Source organism: Amblyraja radiata, chromosome 5, assembly GCF_010909765.2.
Source record: "Amblyraja radiata isolate CabotCenter1 chromosome 5, sAmbRad1.1.pri, whole genome shotgun sequence".
NCBI lineage: Eukaryota > Metazoa > Chordata > Chondrichthyes > Rajiformes > Rajidae > Amblyraja > Amblyraja radiata.
In genome coordinates, this window is record NC_045960.1 from 38,073,327 (window position 1) to 38,089,036 (window position 15,710).

Genomic DNA, 15,710 nt, shown 5'->3' on the forward strand with positions numbered 1-15,710 from the left:
GGGTGTAAGCTACCCAAGTGAAATATGAGGTGTTGTTCCTCCAATTTGCGCTGGGCCTCACTCTGACAATGGAGGAGGCCCAGGACAGAAAGGTTAGATTGGGAATGGGAGGGGGAGTTAAAGTGCTGAGCAACCGGGAGATCAGGTAGGTTAAGGCGGACTGATTGGAGGTGTTCAGCGATAATGTTTGATCATCTTTAATCAAAACTGGAACACAATGCTGCCTGGCCTGCTGAGCATGTCCATCATTTACTGTTCTGTATTTCAGATACCCAACATTGACTATATCTGACATTTTATTTTCAGACTGGTGGTTTTTGAAATTAATGCAAATGTTTTCAGAAGGCGGAAAACACACAGAATTATGAGTGAATAAATTAGATTTTCTGTCGGTACAAAATAATCAAGTTACCTTTCTCGCTCCAAACTGCAGTGCCTTTTGGCCTAGTCTTTTTGGTCCACCAAATGTCTTGCCATTATCCGATGGTCCCCAACAGCAGTTGTAGATGTCAATGTAATTGTTGTTGTGGGTGAAAGCCGTGGCTTCCGTAGCATCAGTAATAGCACCATTGAGCAAGACGATACCTGCCACGTAAAAACATACTCTTTAACTTCACACCTTATAATTATCAACGTAATAGATTTAAAGCCACAAAAACCTGTTGACCCTATTTGAAATTAAACCTGTTGGCCAACCTCCTGGAAAAGTGAATCTGTTTGTTCCCAGTGAACTGTGAGATGTAAGGAAAATCCCAGAATCTATTTAAAAAATCTATACTTTATTCATAAAATGTACAATAATGCATTCAGAACCTGGTAGTGTCTTCGTTCACAATACCGTCCAATTCTGTATCTTCATTTACCAATGTTTCATCCCCAAAGATAGACATAAAATGCTGGAGTAACTTAGGCAGCATCTCTGGGGAAAAGGAATAGGTGAAGTTTCAGGTCGAGACCTTTCATCAAAGAATACGTTTTACATCCCCAAATATTGCATCAATGAATCATTTGAGAAGTTGTTACACGATGCTCAGCCCTTCAGTGTCCAGTGGTGGCAGAGCCATAAACACTGATCTTTACCAACAGTGACCTTGCAGTGGTTGCACCAAGCTCCAGTATACAGTATCTTTTAACATTAAAATCCTGCACCTTGTATCATGCATCAGCAGCATTTGCTTGTCGACATCTCCTTGCACTGGAAGTTTCGGTCAGGATTAAAATGAATCATTTACCAAGTTTATCATTTTCTAGCAAACAGTGAACATTTATTTCTCATTTAAGTTCTCATGCTGAGGCACTCTGCCAAATGGCTTTGACAGTCTGCTTGCAGAATCATCCTTTTCAGGAGTTGACACAATTCCCTCTGACTCTTTTGTAGAAAGGAACTGCAGATGCTGGTTTAGACCGAAGATCGACACAAAATGCTGGTGTAACTCAGTGGGTCAGGCAGCATCTCTGGAGAAAAGGAATAGATAGGTCTCGACCTGAACCGTTGCCTATTCCTTTACTCCAGAGATGCTGCCTGACCTTTGAATTACTCAAGCATTTTGTGTCCCTCTGACTCTCAGTTTCTGATCATCTTTGAGGATGTTTACGCTTTGATATTCTCGTTGATTACTCCTAAATTTAAGTCACCCTTCTATTTTGTAATGATGATTGCTCATAGCCCCTTAACTAGCATGATCAAATCTACAATAATGTAAAGCTGAATTAACAGCTCCAAGGTATTGGCTAACAAAGCAGCACTGGGTTTTAAATTTCTGAGTTACTCAGATGGATTGTGCCATTACTGTTTGATAAGTGTACTTAGTGACCAAGCAATTAACATGTGGACAACTCCGAGTGGTTCGGCTCGTCATTTATATGAAAATGAATGCATAATTTATGCTAATATGTTGACCGCTCGTACAGATCATGTGCCGGGAAGAAGGAATGGTTGTGAGTGATTGGGAAAATGGCCAATTCCATCTGTTGTGATTAGTTACTTTTTGCCCTTGAGCATTTAGTACATTGGTATTTATACCAACATGTGTCCTGTACTGTGGCACACACTCATAATACACGATTCGCTGTTTTAAATGTAATGTACAGTATATGAAGCCTGATGCACAGATCACAGTTCAGACCAAACACATTAATTTTCCAATATTTGCCATTGGGTATAGCAAATTTATAATTTTACTCTGAGAATGCAAGTTTAAGTCTAGAAATAAATAAACTATTTTAACAATAAGTACAAAAATAAATCCCATGCAGACACAAAATGCTGGAGTAACTCAGCGGGACAGGCAGCATCTCTGGAGAGAAGGAATGGGCGACGTTTCAGGTCGAGACCTTTCTTCAGACTGATGTCACGGGAGTGGGCGGGACAGATAGAATGTAGTCAGAGACAGTAAGACTGGTGGGAGAACTGGGAAGGGGGAGGGGATGGAGAGAGATGGAAAGCGAGGGATATTTGAAGTTAGAGAAGTCAATGTACATATCGCTAGGGTGTAAGCTACCCAAGTGAAATATGAGGTGCTGTTGCTCCAATTTGCGCTGGGCCTCACTCTGACAATGGAGGAGGCCCAGGACAGAGAGGTCAGATACAATAGTCAACACCTGGAACAGCGGATAAAGTAGTCAAAGTAGTACATTGGCGAGACCAAACGCAAGCTCAGTCTGCTTTAACCTACCTGATCTTCTGGTTGCTCAGCACTTTAACTCTCCCTCCCATTCCCAACCTGACCTTCCTGTCCTGGGCCTCCTCCATGGTCAGAGTGAGGTCCAGCACAAATTGGTGGAATGACACCTCATATTTCGCTTGGGTAGCTTACACCCCAGTGGTATGAACATTGACTTCTCTAACTTCAAATAGCCCTTGCTTTCCCTCTCTCTCCATCCCCTCCTCCTTCCCAGTTCTCCCACCAGTCTTACGGTCTCCGATTACATTCTATCGCTGTCCAGCCCACTCCCCTGACATCAGTCTAAAGAAGGGTCTTGACCCGAAACATCATCCATTCCTTCTCTCCAGAGATGCTGCCTGTCCCCGTTGAGTTACTCTGGCATTTTGTGTCTACCTTCGATTCAAACCAGCATCTGCAGTTCTTTCCTACACAAGAAATCCTATACGATGTGAATCAAGTAAAATGTGGTGCTGAGTTAGCTGCTTCGCTGACTTTCAAATCATAAATGATAAATATTATACACCTAGTAGGCAATGAAAGTACATAATTTCTTAGCACTATTGTATAAACTGTGTCATGAGCCCTGCAGTAAGGATGCCAAATGCACAAAAATGTTTCATTGTGAGCCAATTACATTTTCAGCATCTCAATGAGTTCATTTATCCTTCCTCTCCCAAAAGTCTCCTTCACCTCTGCTACTAAAGAGATGCATGAAAGAAGCCCAGCCCGTCCTGTGTGTGATTTTTAATTCTCTTCCTTTAACAAAGCACTCATCTTTAGCTGGTATCCTTCCGTTGGTGAGGTGATTCACCTGTGCGGGGGATTAGAGACCAAAACCTCCATCCAGATACAATTCATTTTAACAACTCCTTCTTTTGCAGATGCATAAATGCCTCTTACGCTTTTCATTAAATGTCATAATGCAAAACTCAAAGATACCAGAGTTGCTATAGAAACACCCATTTAAAAATTGGTACCATAAAAATTGCTGCCTTAAAAAATACTTCTCTTTTTATTCTAATGTTATGAGTGCAGGTAGCACAGAGAACAGTTGCTGCTTCCTTTCCTGATTTGGAATACACTTATTGCACAATAGCCTTGGTTCAAGGAGAAAGTTAGATGCATGTTTAGCACATCCAATTGCCAGGCACTTCTGCAAAAATATGAACATCGGACGAAAAATTCAACTAGTCTTTCTTCAGGTTGAAAATAGTATTTGGTTATTTGCAACGAAGGCTTAGACGTAACAAGCTACTAAAATACAATCAACAGCAATATGAGAGTACAAGATGGTGTCTGTGGCCAATGCCCACATTTATATAGCACTTTAATAAAGTGAATATTGGGTTTGATGGAAGCACCATCAAAGAAACATATGACCAATATTAGCATTGGTCACTATCAGAAACCAGATAGCAAGGCGGGTGATGGGAAACTCAGCCAAAGAAACATCTGAAAGGAGGAGAGAAGCGAATGAGGGGGAGCAATTTAGGGCAGGAATTTCAGAGGTGAGGGTCAAGGTAGAAGGATTCTACAAATGAGACATTGCTAGAAATGGATGAGGTAGACAAAATCAAATGCTGCAGATGCTGATGATTTAAAATAAAAACAGAAAATGCTGAAAATACTTAGAAACTCAGAAGGTTCATGGAGTAAGAAAAATGGTGTTAACATATCTGGGCAAAGATCCTTAAAAATGGGAAGTCAAAATTGGTGACAGATTAGGTGACCAAGATTGGAACAGATTAATTAATATCCCAGCAGAATCATATCAGGTGGGAATGGAGGTCAATGGTCACTTGGTGTGTATGCCTAAATATGGTGCAGAATTTAGCCCCGGATCAGATACATGGTCTGAAGAAGGGTCGTGACCCGAAATGTCACCCATCCCTTCTCGCCAGAGATGCTGCCTGTCCCGCTGAGTTACTCCAGCTTTTTGTATCTATCTTGCATGGAAGATAAAACCAAGCAGCACACTTGCATTCTATCTATGAAATTCCATTCCAGTCCAAGACAAGAGAGTGGAATGTGGGAATTAAAAAGCAACAACTTATGAATTATGTGTTTAGTGCCGGAGGTTGAGGAAGAATCTTTACCCCTGTGGTTTTTCCTCATCAAGTATTGAATGTGGGAGAAATAACATGACAAATCAGTGACAATGAGTGGGCCAGCATGTTGGAGATGCGACAGTGCAGAAATGCAGATTCTGACACATTACTTTCAAATGGAATAGCAGAGGGAATGGAAATGAGTGAATGCTAATGATCAATATGTGGGGGAACTGACAGGAAGTTGTGCAGGAGTGGGAAGAGGAGGTACTGCAGTGATCTCTCACTATGACTTGATAATTAGGAACGGAAACATGCAAGATCATTTTCAATCAAATCGAAAGACAGGGGATGAGCCGGAATTGTCACTCTATTCAAGCTGGCAGTTAGACTGAAGTGAATGATGGATAGTTGACCACAACAAAATCACAAGCGAAGGACAATACAAGTAACTGTATGTAAATTTCATATTATGGTATCACGTCGGAATATTGCCTTTCAATCATCCCCAGATTTTCGTCATTGTGTAAATTATTTATTAATTTCCTGGAGGTAGAGCGGTGAGCATTCAGCCATAGATACCTGCAGCTGTTATATATAAAAATGATGCATCGCATATTTTGTACGCTATATTTCATTAACACGTTTTAAAATCAGATAGAGTGAGATAGCCCGAGTCGGTTCACTAATCCTTTAACCTTGTTGTTTGCTGGATTTAAAAACTTACCCCCAACCTTTGCATTGTAAGCGATGCCCACACCACAAAAGGAATTGTTTGCCTCCATTGCAATTTCACTGGCACACTGAGTACCATGCCTGTTGAACAGAATAGCATATTTATTGAAGAGGCAACTCAGGTTCATCGCATAGTTTTCAAATCTCAACATCTTTGATAAATTTATGCCAAGAGCATTTTTGTGAATAGCACTATATATAAAAAGTGAAGTAATGTCTACCTTTACCTTTTTCATTATTTTCATTATTTAATTGAATGACTATGACCATGACTCAGATAATTCCTATTTCCCCCATTCGGTGGAAAATATGCTTATTTAGTTAGGTAAGCACCATATGTTGCAAAAATTATGGCCAATTGATGTCACAGAAGATCTTTTATCATTGTTAGGGAATGATAAATATGGATATTTTGTGGATGCACTTTCTTATGTAATCACTTCATATTCTTGCCTGGTCCATAACGTAATAGAAATGTGGTAACAGATGGGCTGTTGTTGGGAGCAAACAATATGAAGACAAGTTTTTATTGCAAGGTGTCTTACGGATTGGAGGAAATAAATGAGACTGAGGAATGTGCCTCATGCAAAATCAAGAAGAAAAAAAATCAATTAAAATTTTGAAAAATTGGGTGGTGAGAAAAATTTCAAATGAAGAAAAGTGGTGAGATTTAGGGAAGGGGCTCCAGTGAGTAAAATAATCTATCAGTAAGCACAGGGTACAGAGTGGGCATGTTGCGAAAGTGATCGGATATAGCATTGAAAGGATGTGACGTTTGGGGTTAGAGAGTGGGGCAAAGGTGATGTTGGTGATGGGTGAGAGTTGTAGTTATAAGGTTGGAGGACAGTGAAGAAAAATGTGTCTAAGGTCAAAAATGGATCTGGAGAGAAAAACATAAATAAATTCAATTTCAAGAATTGATAGCAACAGAAGTCTTCCTGAGAAGTACCATCTACCTAACATCTACCTCATTGGAGACATTCAGACTATCATAACCAGACTTTATCTTGCATTAAACATTATTCCCTTTAACCTGTATCTGTAGACAAAAAGCATGAGATGAGGATAGAAGTGGTACAAATAATGAAGCCAGAGGAATGAATGTAAGTGGAAGGGGATGGGGATGAGGATAAATGGATGTAGTTCTGTGGGGGGGGGGGGGGGGGGCACAGTGAAGGGGGAGGGGGGAACCATGTGTTGTTTGCAGGTTTGTTACCTAAAATTGGAGAATTCAACATTCATACCATTAGGTTGTAAGCTACTCGATTGAAACATGAGATACTGTTGCTTCAGTTTGCATGTTGCCTCCCTATGGCAGTGGAAGAGGTTTAGGATAGAAAGGTCAGTGTAGGAATAGGAAGGGGAATTCAAGATTTGCCTACACTGAATCTTTTTTGGTAAACCAGCAATTGCATTTTCATGTGTTTCCACATGAGAAGGAACGGTTTGGTTGTACTCTGTTACTGTATTCTGTTTATATTCTGTTTATATATATTTTTTTAACTTCAAGGCAAATGCAAATAAATACGTTGGTTATTTGATAAATGGCTGGCTATGGAGAGAAGGCATTCACTTTTATGAATAGTAACATACAAAACTGAGCCCAGTAAACTTTTCAATGAACACAATGAAATTTATTAGGCAGTTGACATATGTTGTTTACATGTTTACATATGTTTACATATTATGTTGTGCTGCAGCAAGTAAGAATGTCATTGTTCTATCTGGGACATATGACAATAAAACACTCTTGAGTCTCTAGGCGTTCTGAACTCTTCGCATGAAGATCATTGCTATTGCAGAGAGATGGCACATCTGCCCCTTTTCACCTTTTAACCCTTAAAGTATGAGCATCAACATTTGTTATGCTAACCAGATGGAATTACTGTTTATTTAATTGAGAATGTGTTAAGAATAGTCTATTAACACACTCCGAGCTGTGCGCTGTGTGTTCATGGGTCATCGGCATTTGATTTATAGTGAAGACTTCTCAGTAAAAGGGCACTTGGTCATCAGAGCACAGGGAGCATTGCTGCTGAAAAAGAATTGTGGTTCACATTTAACTGCAATTCAATGATGTTCAATGAACAGCAACCTTTTCCTTAAGTACATGGATCAAAAAGTATCCTGAAGAAAAATCTAATTTTAACAGACTTCTTCACTGGTGACCAAGCCTACAATTGTAGCTAATTTGAAAAAAGAGGCATTGCAGCTTAATAAAGGTGGCCAAATGGATAAATGTTTTTTCTTTGTTCTCATCTATTCAAACCAAAATACTTAATAGGAAACATTTAGCTCCCATCCCACTCTACTGATCTATTAAGCAACGGCTTTCAAATGTACATTGTTCAATCTTGGATCACTCCAGTTTCTCAGTTGCAAAGAGGTTTGAAACTCAAACTCCTCAAAATAATGTGTAAATTATGCTAATATAGCCAATGAAGCATTAAACTTCTAAAGACATTTGTCTGAGCAGCTACATTAATTGAAAAACAAATATATTAAAATAATCTCTTGTGGAACCCTCTGACAGCTCTATCTGGATTTCCAGACTCAATCTTCATGAAATATTTATTTTCCCTTCCATCCTATAATAAATGCGCAACAAGAGGCATTGTTATTTTCGGGAAATCACTCCTAAAACAATGACATACACTAGCATAATTCAGAAATGTATAATAAAAATTGGCTGGCAGATTAGCCTTTCTTCCCAAGCAACTCCCATTTTATTGAGAAGGATAGAGAATCCTGTCTCACACACACACCACACACACACCACACACGGGTACACATACACACAGGTGAGCTGAAAGGCAGGTATCTAGCTGGAAGAGCAGGTTATTCATCCCCTCAAGCCTATTTTATCAATTAGGTCCTACCAACAACTGGAGAGCAGTCCTGAACTACTATCTATCTAACTGGAGACCCTCGGACTATCTGTGATCGGACTTTACTGGCTTTATCTTGCACTTAACATTATTCTTGTTATTCCCTTTATCATGTATCTGTGTACTGTGGATCGCTCGATTGTAATCATGTATTGTCTTTCCCTGACTAGTTAGCACACAACAAAAAGGGTTTTTGCCATACCTCGGTACACATGACAATAAATGAATCTCAAACTCAAAGCTCAATCGAATTTGAGTCTGTATGTCATGTCCCAATCCTTTCCTAAACTGATATCTATATGAAAGGTACAACAATTGGAAGGGAGAATATTGTCTTCTTAGCCTAGTGCGGGACTATTTCACTGCAGCTTAATGGGCCTGTCCCACTTTAGCGATGTTTTGGGCGACTACAGGCAACTCCCACAAAATTTGCAACATGTTGAAAATTTTTCGGCGACAGTGGCGACAATTTTTGCTGTCATAGGTTGTCGTAGGTTGTTGCCTGGTGTCGTAGGTGAATTCCATTAAAGCGAGTCCCTGCCAGTCGCCTAAAGAGTCGCCTTAGTGGGACAGGTCCATAATGCAGCTAATGCAGCAAGACCTGTGATTGAACTTGGAACATTCTTGGCTGATATTGAGTGCCAAACATAGGGGCAGGCACAATCTCCTGGAAAATGATCAGGGGGATGAAAGAAAGACACATTCATACTTTTGAAATTTGTAAATGTTTAAACTGAGTGTCTTCTTGATTACAGCCAAATAACTCTGAAAATGATTGTGCTTACACAGATGTCGAGCAATGATGAAACTTTCTTGAGAGGTTTAGATAATGCATTCTCAGGCTTGGGTGAACCAACGCAGATAGATTTACTTGAGCACTTCATTCCTCAGTCTTCATCACATCGGCACTAATTTCTCCCTTGTGGTTCTAACCATATTTGCTTGTAATTACCTCTTAAAACATATTTTCTCACAACATTTTCGTATGCCACATCTGCAAAATCACTTTCTCCCAAAACAGAAAGGCAGAGAGTGGTTGAAGTAATACATGTCCTCTGCTCAAAGATCACACTCCAAAGCACATCAGCATTTATTTTTTTTGTCCTATACACCCTGTGTCCAGTTATGAGCAACACATGCGTAGGTTGTAGTTATATTTTGGTAATTGAATGTTAGATTTTGTGCCCCATTCTCATCTTGTACTTAATTCATCCAAACAGGTGCAATAAGCAAGCCTTAATGTATGTGACTATTGGGTTAGATGAACAGAACACATGAACAGATACAATTCTATTCACAGAGTGGTGTGGAAATCTACCCTTCTTTGCTTGAACAAAATACACTCATTTCTTTGGGGATTGAAGCATCACAAGCAGGCACAGCATTCATCGTTCATCCTATTCATCAGTGAGAAGATGGTGTTGAGTCTTCAGTAGAAGCCTCAGCTTTTCTGGTGATGTTCAACACACACTGTTATTTGGTACAAAGTGCTAAGATTTAGACCCAGCAATGATGAAGGACCAACTTCCAAGCCAGTTTGATCCGTAAATTAGAGGAAAATCTGCAGATTAAGGTGCTCCCGTGCACCTATTGCCCTGGCAGAGTGAAAGCAGTGTATTTTGTAGCCACTGTGCTGTGGTAACCTCCCCACTCCCCACCCAAGATATTGATGGTCAATATCTCAAGGATTATAATAACCTTGAATCTCAAAGATCATGGAGGAAGTTCTGGGTCATTGTTTTAAGTTTTAATTAATTAGAAAATCAGCAACAAGCTGATGATGCACACCACTAACCAGAAGATATTGTGTTCTGTTCTGGTCACCATGTTATAGGAAAGATGTTGTCAAGCTTGAAAGGGTGCAGAGAATATTCATGAGGATGTTGCCAGGACTTGAGGAACTGAGCTATAGGGAGAGGTTGAGCAAGCTAGGACTTTATTATTTGGAGTGCAGGAGGATGAGGGATGATCTTATTGAGGTGTACAAAATCATGAGAGGAATAGATTGGGTAAATGCCTTGAGTATGGGAATCAAGAACTAGAAGACATCGGTTCAAGGTGAGTGGGGAAAGATTTAATAGAAACCTGAGGGGTAACTATTTTATAGGAAGGTGGTGGGAGCATGGAACGAGCTACCAAGGGAGGTAGTCGAGGTAGATACAATTGCAAAGTTTAAGAAACATTTAGACAGGTACATGGATATGATAGGTTTGGAGGGATATAGGCCAAATGCAGGCAGGTGGGACTAGTGTCGGTGGGGCATGTTGGCTGGTGTGGGCACGTTGGGCCGAAGGGCCTGTTTCCACGCTGTATGACTCTATCTGTCAGAACAGGCCAGGAGAGATGGCATGTCATATTTATTTAGTTCAAGCTGTGATCAGGACTCGATTCTTGTCCAGGTTAATGTCATGTCTGGGTAAAACACATTGATACATATATCATGTGGAGCAATCCAAGGAAAGTCCTGTATGGGATCATTAGAATCCCAGTCTGCGATGCCCAGTCTAATAATAAAGGCACAACTCTTCCTCCTACCGTAATACATCTTTCCTATATAACCATATAACCATATAACCATATAACAATTACAGCACGGAAACAGGCCATCTCGACCCTTCTAGTCCGTGCCGAACATGTATTCTCCCCTAGTCCCATATACCTGCGCTCAGACCATAACCCTCCATTCCTTTCCCGTCCATATAACTATCCAATTTATTTTTAAATGATATAAACGAACCTGCCTCCACCACCTTCACTGGAAGCTCATTCCACACAGCCACCACTCTCTGAGTAAAGAAGTTCCCCCTCATGTTACCCCTAAACTTCTGTCCCTTAATTCTCAAGTCATGTCCCCTTGTTTGAATCTTCCCTACTCTCAGTGGGAAAAGCTTATCCACGTCAACTCTGTCTATCCCTCTCATCATTTTAAAGACCTCTATCAAGTCCCCCCTTAACCTTCTGCGCTCCTAAGACTAAAGCCCTAACTTGTTCAACCTTTCTCTGTAACTTAGTTGCTGAAACCCAGGCAACATTCTAGTAAATCTCCTCTGTACTCTCTCTATTTTGTTGACATCCTTCCTATAATTAGGCGACCAAAATTGTACCCCATACTCCAGAATTGGCCTCACCAATGCCTTGTACAATTTTAACATTACATCCCAACTTCTATACTCAATGCTCTGATTTATAAAGGCCAGCACACCAAAAGCTTTCTTTACCACCCTATCTACATGAGATTCTACTTTCAGGAAACTGTGCACAGTTATTCCCAGATCCCTCTGTTCACCTGCATTCTTCAATTCCCTACCATTTACCATGTACGTCCTATTTTGATTTGTCCTGCCAAGATGTAGCACCTCACACTTATCAGCATTAAACTCCATCTGCCATCTTTCAGTCCACTCTTCCAACTGGCATAAATCTCTCTGTAGACTTTGAAAATCTACTTCATTATCCACAACCCCACCTATCTTAGTATCATCTGCATACTTACTAATCCAATTTACTGCACCATCATCCAGATCATTGATGTACATGACAAACAACAGTGGACCCAACACAGATCCCTGTGGCATCCCACTAGTCACTGGCCTCCAACCTGACAAACAACCATCCACCATTACTCTCTGGCATCTCCCATTCAGCCACAGTTGAATCCATCTTGCTACTCCACCATTAATACCCAACCATTGAACCTTCTTAACCAACCTCCCATGAGGAACCTTGTCAAAGGCCTTACTGAAGTCCATATATACAACATCCACTGCTTTACCCTCATCAATTTCCCGAGTAACCTCTTCAAAAAATTCAAGAAGATTAGTCAAACATGACCTTTCCAGGCACAAATCCATGTTGACTGTTCCTAATCAGACCCTGTTTATCCAGATGCTTATATATATTATCTCTAAGTATCCTTTCCATTAATTTGCCCACCACTGACGTCAAACTAACAGGTCTATAATTGCTAGGTTTACTCTTAGACCCCTTTTTAAACAATGGAACAACATGCGCAGTACGCCAATCCTCCGGCACTATTCCCGTTTCTAATGACATTTGAAATATTTCTGTCATAGCCCCTGCTATTTCTACACTAACTTCCCTCAATGTCCTAGGGAATATCCTGTCCGGACCTGTAGACTTATCCACTTTTATATTTCTCAAAAGTGTCAGTACTTCCTCTTCTTTGAATCTCATAGTTTCCATAAGCTACTCTACTTGTTTCCCTTACCTCACATAATTCAATATCCTTCTCCTTGGTGAATACCGAAGAAAAGAAATTGTTCAATATCTCCCCCATCTCTTTTGGCTCTGCAGATAGCTGTCCACTCTGACTCTCTAATGGACCAATTTTATCCCTCGTTATCCTTTTGCTATTAATATAGCTGTAGAAACCCTTTGGGTTTACTTTCACCTTACTTGCCAAAGCAACCTCATATCTTCTTTTAGCTTTTCTAATTTCTTTCTTAAGATTCTTTTTACATTCTTTATACTCCTCAAGCACCTCATTTACTCCATGCTGCCTATAATTACTGTAGATCTCCCTCTTTTTCCGAACCAAGTGTCCAATTTCTCTTGAAAACCATGGCTCTTTCCGATTTTTACTATTTCCTTTCAACCGAACAGGGACATAAAGATTCTGTACTCTTAAAATTTCACCTTTAAATGTATTCCATTTCTCTTCCACATCTTTTCCATAAAACAAAATGTCCCAATTTACTCCTTTTAAATCCTTTCGCATCTCCTCAAAGTTAGCCTTTCTCCAATCAAAAATCTCAACCCTAGGTCCAGTTCTGACCCTCTCCATAATTATATTGAAACTAATGGTATATCCTGCAGTTTTCTTTCAAATTTTCAGAATCAACAATATTTTGTCCAGAATCAACAGTAAAAGCCCTATTTTTTTCATGGCCATGAGGTTTTTCTTCCTTGTATCTACTGAATCCCCTTTTAAAAGTCACTGAAATCTGAAATCTCTTTTATCAGGTGGTATTACAATAATTTGTTGCATATTATCATCCTTCTTATCATCCCTCCTCTTGGTTGATTTACCAATGTCTTAAATATGTTTCTTCAAGTTAGAGGTCGATCCTCCTCCTCCGCTCCCCTCCAGGCACAGGTTCTCTTTCTTCGCTTTCAGCTCCTTCCTAAAACCTCAAGCGAACATACAGACCTTCTAACCCCAATCTATTGTGGCATTCTTTATATTTTACAGGACATTCACTTCCTAAATGGCCATAGGCGGCACAATGGCATAGCTGGTAGAGCTGCTGCCTCACAGCAACAGAGACTGGGGCACAATCCAGACCTCAGGCGATGGGTGTGTGGAGTTTGCACATTCTCCCTGTAACCATACGGGTTTCCTCCAAGTGCTCCGGTTTCCTCCCATATCCCAATGAAGTGCAAGTTTTTCTGTTGCTGTGAGGCAGCAGCTCTACCAGCTACGCCATTGTGCCGCCTATGGTCATTTAGGAAGTGAATGTCATGGACAATATGAAGAATGCCACAATAGATTGGGGTTAGAAGGTCTGTATGTTCGCTCGAGGGTCCTCCCATATCCCTACGAAGTGCGAGTTTGTAATTGGACGCTGTAAAAACTCCAGATAGACAAAGAAAAACTGGTGTAACTCAACGAGACAAGCAGCATCTCTGGAGAGAAGGAATGGGTGACGTTTCGGGTTGGGACCCTTCTTCAGACCTCCCCTGATGTAGCGAGTGGATGAGAAAGTGGGATAAAATAGAACTAGTGTGAAGGGGGCGATCGATGATTGGCGTGGACTCGGTGGGCCGAAAGGCCTGTTTCCATGCTGTACCTCCAAACTAAACTGAACAAAAACACAGCATCTGTTGCAACTCCTTGAAGAAGTGCAGGCAGATTTCAAGAGATGCAGGCTGGCTCCAACAGGCGCTACAAAGCTGTGATTTTAGGCTCCCTGCTGATACATGTAGCCATTGAAGAGCACACTGAACACTGGCAGCAAGAATAAATTATTCTAATGAGCGAAGCACATGTAGGTGGTGTGTTGCCTGCATTTCAATCAGTGGATGCTGGTTATGCATCCATCGGGATCCTGAAATAATTTATGGAGCTTTCCAATTTAACTTTCCTTGTTTCATACAAGGCATTGTTCAGTGAAATTTCGGCCAGGTAATTAGGAAGGCTGATCATTCAGGTAGAGTTAATGGTAGTTTTGTTTTTAGTAAAATAAAACTTTCAATATGTTGCTCTTTCTTCCGGCTTCAAATAAAATACTTTAATGTCATGTCAAAACTGTACCGGCTTTCATTTTACTATTCAAGTAACAGATAGCAAAAGGGAAACATACCAATACTGCTCATCTCTCTTGAAAATAGTGCTTTTCTGGAATATTCTATGAGCTCTTAGGAGATCAAAACTGGCACGTGGATCCTGAAAACAAAAATGAACTTTTTTTAATATGTGTATTGTGATACAAATATAATATTTCAGAAATGATCAATACCACAAATAATATTATTAATTCACAGAGGCACCTTTGGTCTTCCACAGACTTGAGCCCATTACTGCAAAGTTCGGGTGTCAGAGGTTGTGGGGAAAAGGCAGGAGAATGGGGTTAGGTGAGCTAGATCAGCCATGATTGAATGGTGGGAGGACTTGATGGGCCAAATGGCCTAATTCTACTCCTATCACTTATGATCTTATCATTGTTCTATGTTGTCTTTTTATTCCTCCTGGTTCCTTCTTCCATTTTTTTCTCATCTTCCTGTGACTCAGTCATAGAAAACATAGAAAAACATAGAAAATAGGTGCAGGTTCAAGTCATTCGTCCCTTCGAGCCAGCCACCACCATTCAATATGATCATGGCTGATCATCCAAAATCAATACCTCGTTCCTGCTTCATCCCCATATCCCTTGAATCCGTTAGCCCTAAGAGCTAAAACTTATGGGCCTGTCCCACTTAGGTGATTTTTTTAGGCAACTACAGGCAACTACAGGTCACCACATGTTCGCCGGTGGTCACCGGAGGTAGTCAGTTGTGCAAAAAAGTCGTAGCGTCTTTCTGGTCACCGCTAAATTTTCAACATGTTGAAACATTTTCGGCGACAGTGGGTTTGACACCAATGAGCGTAGCTTGACTTCTCCTGACGTAGGTGCTGTCGTAGGTTGTCGCCAGGATGACGTAGGTTGTCACCGGTTTTTTGGCGACCTGCTACGACTATGACAGTCACCGGCAGTTGCCTAAAAAATCGCCAAGTGGGACAGGCCCTTGAAAACATCCAGTGAATTGGCCTCCACCTGCCTTCTGTGGCAGAGAATTCCACAGACTCACTACTGTCTGGTGAAAAGGTTTTTCCTCATCTCAGTCCTAAATGGCCTACCCCTTATTCTTAAACT

The 15,710-nt window shown here is 40.6% G+C and overlaps 1 protein-coding gene across 1 annotated transcript in view; it reads right to left on the reverse strand.

Annotated features, from left to right (window-relative positions):
- Nucleotides 1-15,710, reverse strand: part of LOC116973735 (PC3-like endoprotease variant B) — a 704,916-nt gene that overhangs the window by 585,229 nt on the left and 103,977 nt on the right. Inside the window, exons 4-6 of the mRNA XM_033022045.1 lie at nt 14,661-14,743; nt 5,442-5,530; nt 413-585 (exon numbers count right to left, since the gene is read on the reverse strand). Of these exons, the coding sequence (XP_032877936.1) occupies nt 413-585; nt 5,442-5,530; nt 14,661-14,743 (345 nt within the window). The remainder of the gene's footprint in view (nt 1-412; nt 586-5,441; nt 5,531-14,660; nt 14,744-15,710) is intronic.